At 41.4% G+C, this 17,778-nt stretch overlaps 1 protein-coding gene across 1 annotated transcript in view; it reads left to right on the forward strand.

The window, feature by feature from the left end:
- The first annotated feature begins 3,353 nt into the window (after window positions 1–3,353).
- Window positions 3,354–17,778, forward strand: part of LOC310754289 (putative G-protein coupled receptor 34) — a 439,102-nt gene continuing 424,677 nt past the window's right edge. The window contains exons 1-2 of the mRNA XM_083596101.1: window positions 3,354–3,404; window positions 17,349–17,495. Of these exons, the coding sequence (XP_083452227.1) occupies window positions 3,359–3,404; window positions 17,349–17,495 (193 nt within the window). The 5' untranslated portion in view covers window positions 3,354–3,358. The remainder of the gene's footprint in view (window positions 3,405–17,348; window positions 17,496–17,778) is intronic.

Below are 17,778 nucleotides of genomic sequence, written 5' to 3' on the forward strand. Positions count from 1 at the left end.
GGGTTGCCCTGTGTCTCTCACCTTGTATTGTCTATTGAACCAATGGAGTTGCGCTGAACTAGAGTGTGGTGGTGGGGGGAGTAAGGCAGTAGAACTAGATTAAGGCTTAAAGAGTGGGGGGGAGGGTAGATTGCAGAAATTGCAGGTTTTTATTGGGCTATCTGGCGTTTAGCTGCTTGGTCCTCGGTCTCAGCTGGCATGGAGGGCCATGTTTCACAGGTGTCCTCAGGTGTCCTCCCTTCCACCTGCCATTGCTTTGAATTTCTTTTTTTTTAATTTTAATTTTTATTAAGTACAAATTAGAAAACATACATATTTACAACAAAAGAAAATACAAAAGAAAAAGAAAATACATATAACCAAGGAAAAAAAATTAGAGAATACTTTGTCTCTTTTCATATTTACAGTTATATATATACCTCTATAAAATGCTATTCACAATAAAGGAGTGAAATGAAAGATAAGATATCAGGAAAAAAACAAAGAAAAAATAAAGAAGTAAAAGAAAAAGATCATAGGTGGAAATGTTTTAAAGTAGATAAGTATTCACTTTACATAGCCGTTTCCCATCTATATTTATATTTAATTGTATAATTTCATCTTGTCCTTATCTACCTTAAGTAAAGTGTGTTTTTTTAAAAGAGACTTTCACCATTTGCCTCACACGTTTTTAATAATCCGTTTGTCAGATCCTCTGTTCTTCGTATTTTCCCTTTGGCTTTCCTTAATGTCTCACTTTGTATTTTTTATATTATGCACAAGATTATTCTAAACACAACCAGATTTTTGTAGTCGAGCCCTGTTTTTGTAAATAATCATTTAAGAACTCCCATTGCTTCATAACCATAGTTTTGGATTTTCTCCTTATTATATCCATCAGTTTTACTGGTTCCAGGTTCTTGCAAAGTTTCCCCAACCATTCTCTTTTTGTTGGGATGCTGTCTTCTTTCCAATAGCTAGCAATCAAAATTCTTGCTGCTGCTGTCGCGTATAGAAATGTTAGTTTTATCTTTTGGGATATCTTTATCTAGAATTCCTAATAGATAAGCCTCTGCCTTTTTTTTGTTTGATGTCCTTATCAATTTTTTTTATTTCTTCGTGGATCATGTCCCAAAAGGTTTTAATCTTTGGGCAAGTCCACCACATGTGGTATAACGTACCTTTTGTTCTGTTACATTTTCAACATTTGTCATTGTTCCTTTTATTTAATTTTGACAATCTGTCAGGGGTTAGGTACCATCTGTGGTGAATTTTTCTGAAATTCTCCCTTAATAAATCACACGCAGTAAAATTTATGTTTTTCTCCCCAAAAGTTTTCAATCTTTCCACATATATCTCATATCCCAAATCGTGCTCCCATTTTAACATGTTTTCCCCTTTCGTCTCTTGTTCTAAGGTGGTTTTCATTATTAATCTATACATTTTTGCAAGTATTTTTGATCACTTTGCAATTTTCCTTTTCTAATTTTGAAGTTTTATTTCCAAATCCCCCCTTTCTTATGTCTTTTTCATATGTTGCTTTTAATTGATAATATTGTAACCAATTTAATCCAAATGTTTGTAATTGTTCATAAGTTATTAATTTAATATTTCTGTCTGCATCTTCTAATATTTCTCTATATGTTGGCCAAGTCTCTTTTGCATTACTCTTTTATGTTGTGGTTGTCTCCACTGGTGAAACCCATTGGGGAGTTTTCTCAATAATTTTTCCTTTGGTTCTTTCGCAGACATCCAATAGAGCCTTTCTTACTATGTGATTTATAATTTTTTTATGTTGTTCTTTTTTGTCATAAAATAAATAGCCATGCCAGCCGTATATTTTGTCCCAACCCTCTAGTGTTAGGACTTCATTATCATCATTATTTTTTTATCCAACACCAACACGCTGCCTCAAAATACTTTCTTAAATCTGGCACTGCGAATCCTCCAACTTTCCTTTGGGCCTGTCATTACTTCTAATTTTATCCTTGCCTTTTCCCCCTGTCATATAAAATTTGCAAGATCTCTTTGCCAGCTTATAAAATATTTAGTTCCTATTACAATTGGAATCGTTTGAAATAAAAATAGAATTTTGGGGAGTATCATCATTTTAATCATAGATATTCTTCCTCCTAATGATAATTTTAGTTTGCCCCATTTATCCATACTCCCTTTAATTTCTTTCCATTTTTTGATATAATTATCCTTAAATAAATTTATATTTTTATTTGCAATCCATATCCCTAAGTAGTTCACTTTATTTTCTATTTTTAGTGCTGTTGTTTCCTCTAATTCCTTTTTCCCTTTCTCGCCTATATTTTTTGTTATCAATTTTTATTTATCTTTGTTCAATTTGAATCCTGCTACTTCGCCAAATTCTTTCATTCTTTCTAATGCTTTTTTATACTTTCTTTTGGTGTTTCGATTATAATAATCACATCGTCTGCAAATGCTCTTACTTTGTAACACTGTGTACCAAGATATGCCCTTTATTTCTTCGTCCTTTCTCAGGGCTATTAATAGAGTTTCTAATATTGTTATAAATAGGAGTGGGGATAAAGGAAATCCCTGTCGTGTCCCTCTCTCGATGTCAAATTATTCTGTAATTTCGTTGTTAAGGATTAATTTGGCTCTTTGTTTTTTGTAAATTGCTTGAATTCCATTCATAATTCTTTTACCTAAATTTAAACTTTTGCAGGTTTTAATCATAAATTTCCAAGAGACACTGTCAAATGCCTTTTCAGCGTCTAACAAAAGCATTGAAATTTCTTGGATTCATTTTGGCATATTCCTTTATTTGTCTGGCTGGCAAAAATCCTGCCTGATCTTTTTTAATTATCCTTTTTAGCAGAGTTTTCATTCTATTTGCAAGAACTCCAGTAAATATTTTATAGTCTATATTCAATAAAGATATTGGCCTGTAGTTTTTTATAAGTCTCAAATCCATACCTTGCTTTGGGATAAGGGTTATCAATGCTTCTTGCCACAAATTGGGTATTTCTCCTTTGTCTAAAATTTCATTCATAATTAATTTAAATTTGGGTGTTATTATTTCCTCTAATTTTTTATAATACGTTACTGAAATTCCGTCTGGTCCCGGCGATTTCCCATCCTTCATATTTTTAATCACTTTTTTGATCTATTCAAGTTCAATATTTGAATTTAAAATTGCATATTCTTCTTCTTCGTTATCTGGTAATCTATTTTCTAATAGGTATTTTTGGATTTTCTTTTCCTCTTTCAATTCTACTTTATATAAATTTTTGTAATACTTTATAAATCTTTCTTTGATTTGTTTTGGGTCAATAATTTCTTTTTCTTCGTCAATAATTCTATTTATTACTGTTCCATCATAGAGCTGCTCTTCCCATCAGCCAGTATGGAGTTGAAGTTCCTTGCCACCCAGAATGCAGTGGCCCTCCAAGGTAGGTGGCATTGTGGGTCTTCTTCCAGGAGAGTGGAGCTTCTGCTGAGAAGTCCTAAGGCCTTCCAGATGGGGTTAGGCACACGAGGCTGGGTATCTTCAGAGGGTCAGGAAGTACACACACACCCATCCTTCTTCCTGAGTTTCTTAAATTTGGTGAAACTCTTAATGTGTGAGCTTAGCAAAATGAATAATTCCTTTTTAACCTGGCCTTTGTCTTTTAACCAACTGTGGACTTCTAAGGTGGGCGGGATGTGGGTTTCCTTTCAATTCCCCCCCAAACATTTAATATATACTGATTTGAAACAATAATACTCAATCTAGGCCAAAATCGGTAGAATATCATAAAGGTAGAAGCAGCGCCCCAGGGGCCATTCTAGACAGTATTACCTGAAAGTCAATTTGATTTATTTATCTGGTTATCACAGCAAACACTGCTGTTTTAGTGCAGGAACTCACATTGCGTGCCCTCTGAATTAAGGGCGGTTTGACCTGTTTCAGGTTCAATAATGTGAACAGTTCTAGTGTGTGTCCATGTCTTACTAAACACATAACAATGTGGTGTACAAATTAATTGAAACAATGACTTTAGTACAGTAGTTTATTGTACAAAACTCACACAAACGTATGTTAGTAATGGATATGACCTCCACTATTTTTAAGCAGCATTTGAACATGGTTTAGCATGGAGTCTACTCATTTTGAACGGTTACTGTTGATTTTCGGATCCCTGTACCACACTTGAATCAGTGCCTGAATGAGTTTCTCCATAGTCGTACAGTCTACAGCGCAGAGGCGACTTTTCCATATAGCCCACAAATTCTCAATAGGATTTACATCTGGGGAATTCCCTGGCCAATCAAGTACCTCTATTTGCTGCTCTGTCATGAATTTCTTCTCCACCTTCGATGTGTGACAGGGGGCTAGGTCCTGCTCCTGTATCCCAGTACTGTCAGGATACTTCTTTTCCATCTCTGGAGTAACTCTTTTGTAGATCCATTGGTGGGACATATTTTCAGGATAGAACCCTACCATGACCAACATTTAAAATTGGCTTGGCACCCTGTGATTATACTTCTATTTGGTATTTTGATGATGCTTATATTAGTGTGTATGTTATATGTTATAAGTTAAACATACATATATATATTTTATATGTTAAAGTTAAACATTTGAATGGAAATCATATAGTACAGTAGTACCTCAGGTTACAGACTCTGCTAACCCAGAAATAGTTCCTTGGGTTAAGAACTTTGCTTCAGAATGAGAACAGGAATTGTGCGGGGCAGCACAGCCGCCGCAGGAGGCCCCATTAGCTAAAGTGGTACCTCAGGTTAAGAACATTTTCAGCTTAAGAACGGACCTCCAGAATGAATTAAGTTCTTAACCCGAGGTAACATTGTATTATTCAGAGAGAGAAGGAGGAACAGATTAGCTAAGCATGGAAGAGGTGTTGGAAGAGGTGTTGGACCAAGAGGTGGAGTTTATGAGCAAAGTATCCGGAAGACATTTGTATTTCGAGGAGTTAGTGATCTGACATGGTTACCCTTCCTGCCTTCTCTTCCTTCTCCCTCTCGATCTCCTGAGCCGTGTATTAGGAGATTTTTAATGCTGGATGTTTTTAGATATGCTGTAAGCCCCCCAGAGTCCCTTGGGAAAGCCAGCGAAATGGGTGGGGTATAAAGATGATGATGATGATTTATTTATTACATATAGCTGATGTGCATACAGAAACTGTGCAAAAACTTGCGAAGTTTATATTTTAAAAAAATGAATACTACAATCACAGTTGCAAACACCCCCCCACTTTCTAAACATCTAATATTATTGTCCCTTGATGAAACCAAGTTAGCCCATGATTTCTTAGACCAAAAAAGCACTAGAAAGCAACATTTGTAAGGGCAGTACAGAATTGACCAAGTGTGAAGGCTGGAGCACTTACAAGTGACGCCACAAAATGTAAGCCACAAAGAGCAACATGAAGGTGTTTCCATGCGATGGCTACCTTTGTGCCGGAAGGTATAATGTGCATATTGGCTTGCCATTCCAAACCATTCTTCTCCATGGCACGGCCAAGTTAAAAAAACCACCACCAAGCCAGCAGCACCCCCAGTATAGCAATTATGTGTGCCAGCTCTCACAATCCCAATTCTGAGAAGCAGACATTTGTTGAATACAGTGTAAAGTCTCTGAGGTTTATGAGGCTTGTGCTGATCTGCTGTCTAGGCTTTAAGTTGCACTTCACTGAGCGGCAGCCTATGTACCGTATTCTTCGCTCTATAGGATGGCTGCCTCAGGCAGCTGATTTTAGATGCCCTGAGAGGGGCAACAGGTTGTTCTTGATTTTAATTTATTACTATTGTATGTTTTATGGACAAGGAGCAGGAGAGCACTGTCCCTCAGACCTTGTGGGGGCCGGACTAAATTTTTTTGGGGGAAGGAATTCCTATGCCCCACAAATAACCCAGAGAGGCATTTTAAATAAAAGGACACATTCTACTCATGTGAAAACACACAGATTCCCAGACCGTCCGCAGGCCGGATTTAGAAGGCAATTGGGCCGGATCCAGCCCCCGGGTCTTAGTTTGCCTGCCCATTGTTTGTTGCTTTTCTGCCTCATGTGCTAGAAGAAACTGGCCACTCCTTTTCCCTCAGCAAAATGTCTTAGATCAGCTCTCAAAAGTTCAGTAGGCAAGCATGATTTCATAAAGTGGATATTCCTCAAGTTTGTGCTTCTTCAGATTAATTAAAAGAGTGAAAAGTAGTGTGGCCCTTACCTGTTCTGATTCTCTCCCTATCCTCCACTTTTGCAAAGAAACAGTGGACATTTTAAACATTGCAGTTTTGTTAATTCTTAGAATTTAAGTGCCCTTCCTGGGTTCAGAAGGTGTTGGAGCTTCACAATTTTTTTTTAAAAAATACATATTTATTAAAGTTTTACAAAACAAAAAATTCATCATTTCAAATTGTATCATTTCCATACATAAAGCTCAAGAAAAACAAAAATATATGACAGAAAAAAAAGAGAAAATAGAAAAAAAGAAAAAAGAAATACACTCTTTCTTAAATTTATAAAGTTCCATGCCCCTCTGTCTTGACCTCCTCACATCCCCCTTTTTTGTGTTCCACTTTATTCCAATCAAGTTCAGCAAGTTCAAAACCTTGTTTAAACCATACTTAATTTTATATTCTAATTATTATGTCCCCATTTTCCATTATTTTAGTCCGTACCTCATCTTATAAAATATGACATAATATTGTTCTGTTCATAACCCCTTATCCTTTTTTTAGATTCTTCTTTTCACACACCTTTGACCAAAGTCACACAAACCCTGTTGCCTTTACTTCCCACATCCTATTGACACTCAAAGATTTTACAGTATTTTTGTAAATAGTCCTTAAACTTTTTCCAGTCCTGTTCCATCGATTCTTCTCCCTGGTCACGGATTCTGCCAGTCATTTCAGCCATCTCCATGTAGTCTATCACTTGCGTCTGCCATTCCTCCACGGTGGGTAGATCTTGTGTCTTCCAATATTTGGCTAAAAGTATTCTTGCTGCTGTTGTTGCATACATAAAGAATGTTCTATCTTTCTTTGGCACCCATTGGCCAACTATGCCCAAGAGAAAGGCCTCTGGTTTCTTAGGAAAGGTACTTTTAAATACTTTCTTAAGTTCATTATATATCATTTCCCAGTAAGCCTTAACTCTTGGGCATGTCCACCAAAGGTGAAAGAATGTTCCCTCAGCTTCTTTACATTTCCAACATTTATTGTCAGGCAGGTGACAAATTTTGGCAAGCTTGACTGGGGTCATGTACCACCTGTAAATCATTTTCATAATATTCTCCTTTAAGGCAATACACGCCGTAAATTTCATACCGGTGGTCCACAACTGCTCCCAATCAGCAAACATAATATTATGACCTAAATCCTGCACCCATTTAATCATTGCTGATTTGACCGTTTCATCCTGCGTGTTCCATTTCAACAGCAAGTTATACATCTTTGACAAAATCTTAGTTTTTGGCTCTAACAGTTCTGTTTCCAATTTCGATTTATCCACCTGGAAGCCAATTTTCCTATCCAAATTATAGGCCTCTCTTATTTGATAATAATGAAGCCAATCTCGCACTTTGTCTTTTAATTTTTCAAAACTCTGCAGTTTCAATCTGTCACCTTCTTGTTCCAAAATTTCCCAATATTTTGGCCATTTAGCCTCCATATTGAGCTTTTTCTGAGCCTTAGCTTCCATAGGTGACAACCACCTTGGGGTTTTACTTTCCAGCAGGTCTTTATATCTTATCCAGACATTGAACAAAGATTTTCTGACAATATGGTTTTTAAATGCCTTATGAGCTTTAACCTTGTCGTACCAAAGATATGCATGCCACCCAAAAACATTATTAAAACCTTCTAAATCCAAAATGTCTGTATTCTCAAGAAGCAGCCAGTCTTTCAGCCAGCAGAATGCTGCTGATTCATAATACAATTTAAGGTCTGGCAGGGCAAATCCACCTCTTTCTTTTACATCAGTTAAAATTTTAAACTTAATTCTAGGTTTCTTGCCCTGCCAGACAAATCTAGAGATGTCTCTCTGCCACCTCTTGAAACAATCCATCTTGTCCAAAATTTGCAGGGATTGAAATAAAAATAACATTTTAGGCAATACATTCATTTTTATAGCTGCAATTCGACCCAACAAGGAAAGCTTCAAGTTAGACCAGATTTCTAAGTCTTTTTTAACTTCTGCCCAACATTTCTCATAGTTCTCTTTAAATAAGTTCAAATTTTTCGCCGTCATATTAATCCCTAGGTATTTCACTTTCTTGACCACCGTTAAACCTGTTTCATTCTGAAACCTATCCTTTTCCATTGGAGTTAAATTCTTCTCTAATACTTTAGTTTTTACCCTGTTTAATCTAAATCCCGCCACATGACCAAATTCTTTAATCAATTCCAAAGCTCTTTTCATACTGGATTCCGGCTCCTGTAAAGTTAAAACCAGGTCATCTGCAAAAGCTTTCAATTTATATTGTTTGGCTCCGACCTGAATGCCTTTTACAAACCGGTCCCCTCTTATCATGTTTAGCAGCACCTCCAGGACCGAGATAAATAATAATGGAGAGATAGGGCAGCCCTGACGTGTTCCTTTTTCTATCCTGAAATCTTCAGTCACCACATTGTTTACAATCAATTTCGCTTTTTGTTCTGAATATATTGCTCCTATACCATTTTCGAACCCCTGACCCACTCCCATCCCTTTCAAATTTTTCTTCATAAAACTCCAAGAGATGTTGTCAAAGGCTTTCTCTGCATCAATAAAAACTAAAACAGCTTTCGTGTTAATATTCCTTTGCAACAACTCCAGAATATCAATTATATTCCTTGTATTATCAGACAAATGTCTACCTGGGAGAAAGCCTGCCTGGTCCTTATGTATCACTTCCATTAATACTTTTTTAAGTCTGCTAGCTAAAATGTCTGCGAAGATTTTGTAATCCACATTCAAAAGGGAGATGGGACGGTAGTTCTTTAGTTGTGTCTTTTCAGCTTCTGTCTTGGGTATCAATGTGATGTATGCTTCTTTCCAAGATTCAGGCGCCTTTTTCCCTTCCAAAATCTCATTGCACACCTCCTTTAATGGTTGAATTAAGAGATCTTTCAAAGTTCTGTAGTATTTGGAGGTTAGTCCATCCGGTCCTGGAGATTTGCCCAGTTGCATATTCTGAATGGCACCTTCAATTTCTTGTTCTGTGATTTGCTGATTCAATACTAATTTATTTTCTGAAGATATTTTTTGTAATCCATTGGTTCTTAAAAATTGGTCTATCTCAGTTTCTTTCTGCGGCCCTTGCGTATAAAGTTGTTTAAAATATCTCTGAAAGCACCTTCTAATCTCCTCCGGGTTCTGTATGCTTTTTCCTTCGATCTCAAGATTTGTAATCGTATTTAACTTCTGTCTTTTTTTCAATTGCCACGCCAATAATTTCCCGCATTTATTAGCTGACTCAAAAGTCTTTTGTCTCATTTGTTTAATTTTCCACTCTATTTCTTCATTAATCAATTTCATATATTGCACCTGATATAACTTAATCTCTCTTAAAATCTCTTTTGAGTTTGGTTTAACTCTTAACTTCTTCTCCCCTTGTTTTATTTTTTCCAGAATTTTCGCTTTCTTCTCATTTTGAGATCTCTTTTTTATTGCATTCTGTTGAATCAGGAACCCTCTCATGACCGGGAGCTTCACAATTACTATTGTTTTTTGTTATTGATTTTTAATTGAAGATTCTTACTGGAAGGTTTTTATTTTATGGGAGCCAAAGTTTGTGAATCACTCTGCAATTTTCTAAATTCAAAGCAGTGTAACCTAGTCTCTCCAATCCCCCAGCAGAACTACAAAACCTGAGGCATCTTTAGTGGAGTTGTTCATTAAAATGTAGCTACCGTCTTCAGTGCTGCTTTTAGACAACAAATTGTGGTCATGATGCTATAGCTAAATGGTTATGTCAAGATTCAATCTCCAACATGAACAGGCTTCCACAGAAACAAGAGGTGGCATTAAATTTAGCATTTCTCAGCCTTACTAGCAGATTAGTAGTCTCAATATAACAATGTATGAAATAAAATTGGTCAGTTCTCCTCCTTACAGCCAGCTGCTTTCAAAGCATCACATCCCCAAACTGGCATTACATTCTCTCATTCAAACATCTGACACCTTTGCAGTTGAAGGATTATTGTTGTTGGAACCTCCTTTGGAATTCATTTGTTCCTGAATTTGCCCTCTCTTGTTCCAACGTGGGTAATGTGTCCAAAGTTCATGGGTTCTCCTAGCATGTTTCTGTCAAGGCTTGGAGGCTTCTTCACTTTGAGCTGGTCACCAATGCAACAATTAAAACAAACCAGGAACTCTGTCATTGTAGCACTCAGTGGCAGCCAAATCTGCTAAACCAGCCACTCCTCTAAACATTGTAGTTTTTCTAAAACCACAGTTACTATTGTTGAGTCCAATGGGACTTACTCCCAAGTACAGTGGTACCTCCGGTTAAGTACTTAATTCATTCCAGAGGTCCATTCTTAACCTGAAATTGTTCTTAACCTGAAGCACCACTTTAGCTAATGGGGCCTCCTGCTGCCGCCGGAGCACGATTTCTATTCTCATCCAGAAGCAAAGTTCTTAACCCGAGGTACTATTTCTGGGTTAGCGGAGTCTGTAACCTGAAGCGTATGTAACCTGAAGTGTATGTAACCTGAGGGACCACTGTAATTGTGTGCTGAAAGCCAATTTCAGCCAGGGTCCCAAAGTCCCAATGACTACGACAATGTGCAGAGTGCCACCTTCTCCCACTTGTGTAGTGTCAGCTCCTATTTAGCTGAGATTGGGGGCAGAGAGGTGAATAAGAAACAGAAAAGTTTTACGGGCTTAATTCTTGTTTGTTTGACTGCTGGTTAGAAGACCCAGATGGACAGCTGGTCTTTCCTAGAATCGCCACCCTAAACGCTGGATGTTCTTTGGAAATTAGATTATAGATTTTTGCTAAAGCTTCTGTATCTTTCTGCTGTGCCTGTGGCTCCCACCTGCATGCTTAAGTCAGCCTTCGCTAACCTGCTGTCTTTCAGCCTGCCAGGTGTGCCTGTGCCTTTAAGGGAAACGCAGGGGTAGAAAGAAATCTGCAGGTGACAATTCCAGGGACAGAAAGGGAAACAATGCAGCCTCAAGGCATGGTCTGGAGGAGGCTGAAAAGTTGGCGGCCATGGGGTCTTTTGGATTTCCTTGGGGAACCAGGCTATAAGCTTGAATACACGTGTATTTGCAAGATATAGGGGTTTAATTTGTTGGAGGGTGTGTGGTCCCCGTGGGGGTGAAATGGGGAAGCAGAGTCCCTTTAAACTCGCTGGAGTTTAAACTGGCCAGGGGGCGGGGCTGCGGATCTCTGTTTCTAACAGCTGGGGCGTCCTCCGCGTCTTCTCTACTTCCATCTGCCTGGCGCTGCGGGAGGGAGGGTGGCAATGGGTGCTTGGAGCTCGCTCGCTGCTGCACCTCCTCCTCCTCCTTGGCCAAGGGTGCGCGCCTGGCCGCGGCTCCGCTTAGCATCCGGGCGGAGCGCATCCGTGCCCTTTCCAAGTGCTGCGGGACGGTGGAGAGTCCTGGGGTAGGTAGGGTTCTGGCGGGGGTTAGGGGCGGGTGGGGGCGGGCATTTCGGGTAGTGGGGTTGGGTAGCCGCCTCGCTCAGCCAAGCAACTTCGTTGTGGCTTTGGGAATGTGTCCGGTTGGCCCTCGATCTTGGGTCCTTGGTTTCAGGAGGAAGGGCTGCTGCGCGGATATAGAGCTTTGCGGGGGTGGGGGGAAGAGTGAGGCCAGGGTTACTCTACCCGCAGTATTTCCAGGCAGGGCTGGGGAAAGAGTCCGGTCTGAAAATGCGAAGAGCACGTGTGTATGGACATGGGCAGTGACGTGTGGGGTTGGGCCGGGGGAGGATAGTCCCAAGCGCGCAACTTTTAGGGGGCAGGAGCCAGGCGCCCCCACGCAGGGAACCCTGTCCCGACCTGAGTGCCGCCAGGACCCGGCTTGGACTAGCCGCCGCGCGTCCCAGGCCAGCGTGGGGGAGCGGGATTTGCCTGCCGACCAAGCTTCTCCTGGCAAGGGCAGGCAGGGGCGAAGCGCAGCCCCGCTTGGCTCTGGTGGCCAGACTGAGTTGACGCGCGGAACCCTTCCCGCCCTGGGCAAGTTGGTGGCGAGGGCAGCGCCTGGCGCGGTGGGTTGTGTTGGCCTGGCACGCGCCGCGCGCACTCCAGCGCAAAAAAAGGACGCAAAGCCGCTGCGTCTTGGTCCCCCCCAACCCCTCCATTTTTTGGCTTGAGCGCCCCACGTCCCATGCCCTCCTCCTTGGTGCCTTTAGCTTCTGTGGGGTAGTTGAGGTGCAGGCAGGAGTTCCACAGGATAATCCTTGGGTAGGGTTGGGAATGTCCCCTTGCCTGATGCTATGGTGGGCTCCTCACAGTCAGTACCGAACTCTGGATGCACCTGTGGTCAGATTTGGTACAGCGCAGCTCCTCTTTATGTTGTGTTCTTGGTTTTCCTCGAAATGTTTATTTTCTGGAGCCCAACTGCTAACCCAGAGCACCTGCAGAGGAGCAGGAACTTTTGTCACTAGGGGGCGCAAGTCTCTAGAAATCTTAAGGGCTGCACTGCTTGCATGGGCAGGACAGGAGTGCTTCTCAATCCCAGCTGCTGCAAACCGCAGGAGGGGAGAGTTGCTCTTGTGCTCCTGTCCTGTTTGTGGGTTTCCCTTAAGGAACATCCGGGTGGCCACTGTGAACAGGATGATGGAGTAGAGGGGCCATTGGCCAGATCCAGTAGACTCCTCTTACTTTCTTTTGTGAATACTTTCTTATCTGCTCTGAATCTTCCTGCATTGGTTCCTGCACGAGTTCTGGTGTTATGAGAGAGGGAGAAAAACATTTTTCCTTCCCACTTTCTGCAGGATTTTAGAACCTCTGGTTCCATTGCCTCTAACTTGCTTTTTCTCTAAACTTGTTTCAAAGTTCTGAAAGCTGTATATTTTCCTCCTAGGGGAGTTGTTCCATTGATACGGCTGATCTTAAGAAAACGTCCTGCTTGCATTCCCTTATGTACCTGGTAGCAAAGCAAGTGTTTTGCTCTGTTGGGTTAAAGGTGTCATTTAAAAATAATTCCCCTCTTTTCTCCTAGATTATTTCCGTTCAAAGTGCAATAATGCAATTTTCCCCCACATTTTTTTCCAACACCCTGTGTTGGACCTTTGCCAACATAGTGCCCCCTGAGATGTTTTGGGCTATACCAGGTTGGTGAAGCCTTCTCTAGAACCTGGGTGTGGTTGAGTCTATCAATGGTCAGTGGTTTGAATAGCCAAATAGAACTTCCTGTTGAAGGAGCAGTCTACCACTGAATACCAACTGCTGGGGAGCCACTTAAGAACATCCAGGGGGATCAGGTTAGTCCTTGATGGAAGCAGGGTGCTGGACTAGATACACCTTGGCTCTGACAGAGAAGGCATGCTCTTTTGAGCAGAGGCCTCACTGTGCAGCAGCTTTCACCAAGTTTGTGTCTTCCAAGTGTTTCAGATTGCAACTCCCACAAGGCCCATCATGTTGACTGGACCTGCTGGGAGTTGTTCAAACCATTCACCATGGTTCTCCTATAAGCCCTTTCTGTTATTCATTTTGTTAAGAACAGGACTGTTAAAAGCAGATTGTGAATACCAACAGACCCATCAGATGGGGATGGGGATTTCATAGAATTAGAAGATACCTGAAGGGTCATCTAGTCCAATCCCTTGCAATGCAGGAATCCCAACTAAAGCATCCATGACAGATGGCCACCCAACCTCTACTGACAAACCTCCAAGCAAGGAGAGCCCATATACCTCCCAAAGCAGGCTGTCCCACTGTCTAAAGACAGGCTAGACATACCCAGCTGCTTCAACCGTTCCTCCTAAGACTTGGTTTCTAGACCCTTGATCATCTTGGTTGCCCTCCTTGGCACAGGTTCCAGCTTGTCAACATCCTTCTTAAATTGTGGTGGCCAGAATTGCACAGTATTCCAGGTGTGGTCTGACCAAGGCAGAATAGCAAGGAACTATGCCTTCCCTTGATCTGGACACTATACTTCTGTTGATGCAGCCTGGAACAGTGTTAGCTTTGTTGTTGTTGCTGCTGCATCACACTGTTGACTCATGTTAAGCATGTGGTCCACCCTTGATTGGTGGAAAGAGAGGAAACGGTGCCAAAAATACAGCCACAGACTAAAGACTTGGGTATACAGATGCATATACAATGTTTTAAGTGCACTATACAAATGAGACACTAGATGGCGAGGGTGCGCTTATGTCAAATTCAATATATTTTTCAAAACACTTAAAGTATTTTCTTTTTTCAGTTTTTATTTTCAATGTTTCAAAAACAAAACAAAACATTTTTTACACACACACACACACACACACACACACACACACACACACATGCCTACATTAAACCACAGTCCATATCAGTACCTTTATGGGGTTCCCTGAACCCCCGGACTTCCCTCCACCCCTCCCTTGGCTTCCAAAATTTATCTTCCTTTTTAAACTGCATCTAATTGCATTTATCCAAATTATGGTACTTCATTTTTATCCTTTGTTATTTTAAACTACAAGTGCTCTGTCAATCCTGTCAACATTTTAAAATGTTGACAGTGTTCTTTAATATATTCTTTAGAGGTATATCATTCTTTAGTAAATTGGTTAAACCCTTGGTGCCTGATTTTGCCGGTCAGCCTTGCCATCTCCACATAGTCCATCATCTTCATTATCCATTCTTTCAATGGGGTCTTTCTTCTTTCCATCCCTGGGCAAGTAGTATTCTTGCCGTTGTCATCGCATACATAAACAGTACTTTCTTATCCTTCGGTAATTCTTCTCCTACCAAACCTAAGAAAAAGGCCTCTGGTATTTTTTAAATATGTGTTTTACTAGTGGGTTTTTTATGTGTATCTAGATTCCACCTTAGAGCTTTTCCAATATTCCTCTTTTACTTTGCCAAAGCGCCCCAAGTCTCTGAGCACCCTAGGTTCTGCCTCTCTGTTTAGAGGACAGGCTCTGTGCTAGCAAAACGTTTCCTGGTGTTCTTCTCACAGGACTGTATTTGCAGGGATGTATCCCAAGACGCCTGATGCAGTGCTTCTCGAAGATGGAGGGGAACTCCCAAGCCATGGCCTGTTCCATCACGAAGCTGCTCTTCCCATAGGCCAGTGTGGAGTTGACATTCTTCGCCACCCAGAATGCAGTGGCCCTCCCAGGTAGGTGGCACTGTGGGTCTTCTTCCAGGCTGAGAAGTCCTAAGGCAGGCTGGCCTTCCAGCTGGGGTTGGGCACATGAGGCTTGGTATCTTCAGAGGGTCAGGAAGTACACACACGCCCATCCTTCTTCCCGAGTTTCTAAAATGTGGCAAAACTGTAAATATTTTCAAATGTCTTTTTTATTAATGATTTCTTGGTTTAAAAAAGTATGTGCAATGTTTCTTTTTTCAAGTTACGTTTACTACAGGTCAGTTTCATTTGTATTTTTTAAATGTATTTTTAGTAAAGATTTTCTTGATTTACAAAGGTATGTGCAATGTCTCTGTCTTGTATCCCCCCCCCCCAGATAACACATTCCCTCCCCCATTTGTTGAGACATTAGGAAGAATAGGGGGGAAAAGGTGGAGGGAAAAAAGAGATGAGTGGGGGTGGGGTGGGGTGGGGTGGGGGTGATTCTATTTTACTTAATATATGTGGGGTTTTGTGTCAGCGTTGCTTGTGCAGGTTCTTTGCTGTCCGCTTGTCTTCCTTTGGCGGTGAGAGAGGTTGGGGTTGGCCTAGGGTGTGGCTGTTCATTTGTGGTTGGCTGTGGTGGTCTTTGTTTTCATGTGTGAGTGGGGTGGGTGGGATTTTTGGATCAGGTTAGCCATATTGATTTGTATTCTTTTGGTGGGTTTTTGTCACTGTCTTGTTGGGCTACATATGTGATAAAGGGGAGCCATACCGGGGTGAAAGTGTCTCCTTCTATTTGTTCCCGTGTCAGTTTCAGTTTATTGGTTAATTTTTCTAGTAGGGCTAGAAAAATATAGGACTATTTTCCCATAGTTTTTGGTACCATTGGTCCATGTTTACTCCTGACAGGTCTCTCCAGTGTCTGGTTATGACATTTCTGGCTGCTGAGAGTAGTTGGGTTATGAGTTCTGGTGCTGTCATCTGCAAAGAGTCCTAATTTGTAGGTTTTGCTTTTTATTTCCACTCCCTTCATGTCTGTGGCTGCTCAGATTCAGATTTCTAAAGGTTCCAGAGGCAGGATGAATAAGAAGAGAGACAGTGGGAATCCTTGTTTTGTGCCTTTTTGGAATGCTATGGTATTGGAGTCCCAATTGTTAGTCCTCCATATTGCTGAGGCTTGGAAGTATATTTGTTTGAGGATTTGCAGGAAATTGGGGCCAAATTTCATGTTAGTACTGCTAATAGGTATTTCCACTCTAAGCAGTCCAAAGCATTGAGGATGTTTATGGCCATCATTGTCAGTGGGCATTTAGTTGCAATCATGCACTGTGTGCAATCATGTTCAGTAGTTTCCTGATGGGGTCTGTTATATTGCGACCAGGGACAAATCCAGTCTGGTCTGGGGCTATTAATTTGTGTAGGAAAATTTTTAGGCGGTTAGCCAAGTTTGGTGTGAATATCTTGAAGTCTTGGTTTATTAATGAGATTAGGCGGTCTGATTCTACTTTGAGGCTGTCTTTCAGTGTTTTTCGGATGGACAATATTTTGGAGTAGGTCCAGGTTTGGGGAATGTGCCCCCCTTTTATGATATCATTGAATAGGCGGGTCATCAGGGGTTCTTTGAATTTCCTTTAGCATTCTGCTGTAAAGCCATCTGGGCCTGGAGCTTTGTGTGGCTTGAGGTTTTTGAGGACCATATCTATTTCCTCTTGGGTGATAGGACTGTCCATGAATTCCTGTTCCTCATCCATTAAGGTAGGCATGGTCAGTCCTGGTGTTTATATATGAAGTGATGTGTTTTCCTTTGATGAGGTTTCCCAATTTATGCAATACAGACATAATTACGTGTAATGTAATTGCTTTTAAGCTAGCTATCTTGCTTATCTACAGTATAGGGTGATTCCCTGCCAACCCGTCTGGGTTGCCCTGTGTCTCTCACCTTGTATTGTCTATCGAACCAATGTACTTGCGCTGTCCTAGAGTGTGGTGGGTGGGGGAGTAGGGGGTTAGAATTAGATTTGGGTTAAAGAGTGGGGGGGGGGTAGATTGCAGAAAATATCCTATATGTAGCCATATAGGTTTTTATTTGGGCTATCTTGGGCCATCTGGGGTTTAGCTGTTTGGTCCTAGGTCTCAGCTGTCATGGAGGGCCTTGTTTTCACAGGACTGTATTTGCAGGTATGTATCCCAAGACACCTGATGTGCTACTTCTGGAAGATGGAGGGGCAATACCCAGCCATGGCCTGGTCGATCATGGAGCTGCTCTTCCATCGGCCGGTATGGAGTTGAAGTTCCTTGCCACCCAGAATGCAGTGGCCCTACAAGGTACGTGGCATTGTGGGTCTTCTTCCAGGCCGGTGGAGCTTCTGCTGAGAAGTCCTAAGCAGTGGCGTAGCGTGGGGGGTGCAGGGGGGGCGGGCCGCACCGGGCGCAACATCTGGGGTTAAGGCAAATCCATGGGTTAGGGGGCGCAAATCCACGGGTTAGGGGGCGCAAATTACTTGCCTTGCCCCGGGTGCTGACAACCCACGCTACGCCACTGGTCCTAAGGCCTTCCAGTTGGGGTTAGGCACAGGAGGCTGGGTATCTTCAGAGGGTCAGGAAGTAC

The sequence above is a fragment of the Podarcis filfolensis genome (genome assembly GCF_964270895.1).
Source record: "Podarcis filfolensis genome assembly, chromosome: Z".
Lineage (NCBI taxonomy): Eukaryota > Metazoa > Chordata > Lepidosauria > Squamata > Lacertidae > Podarcis > Podarcis filfolensis.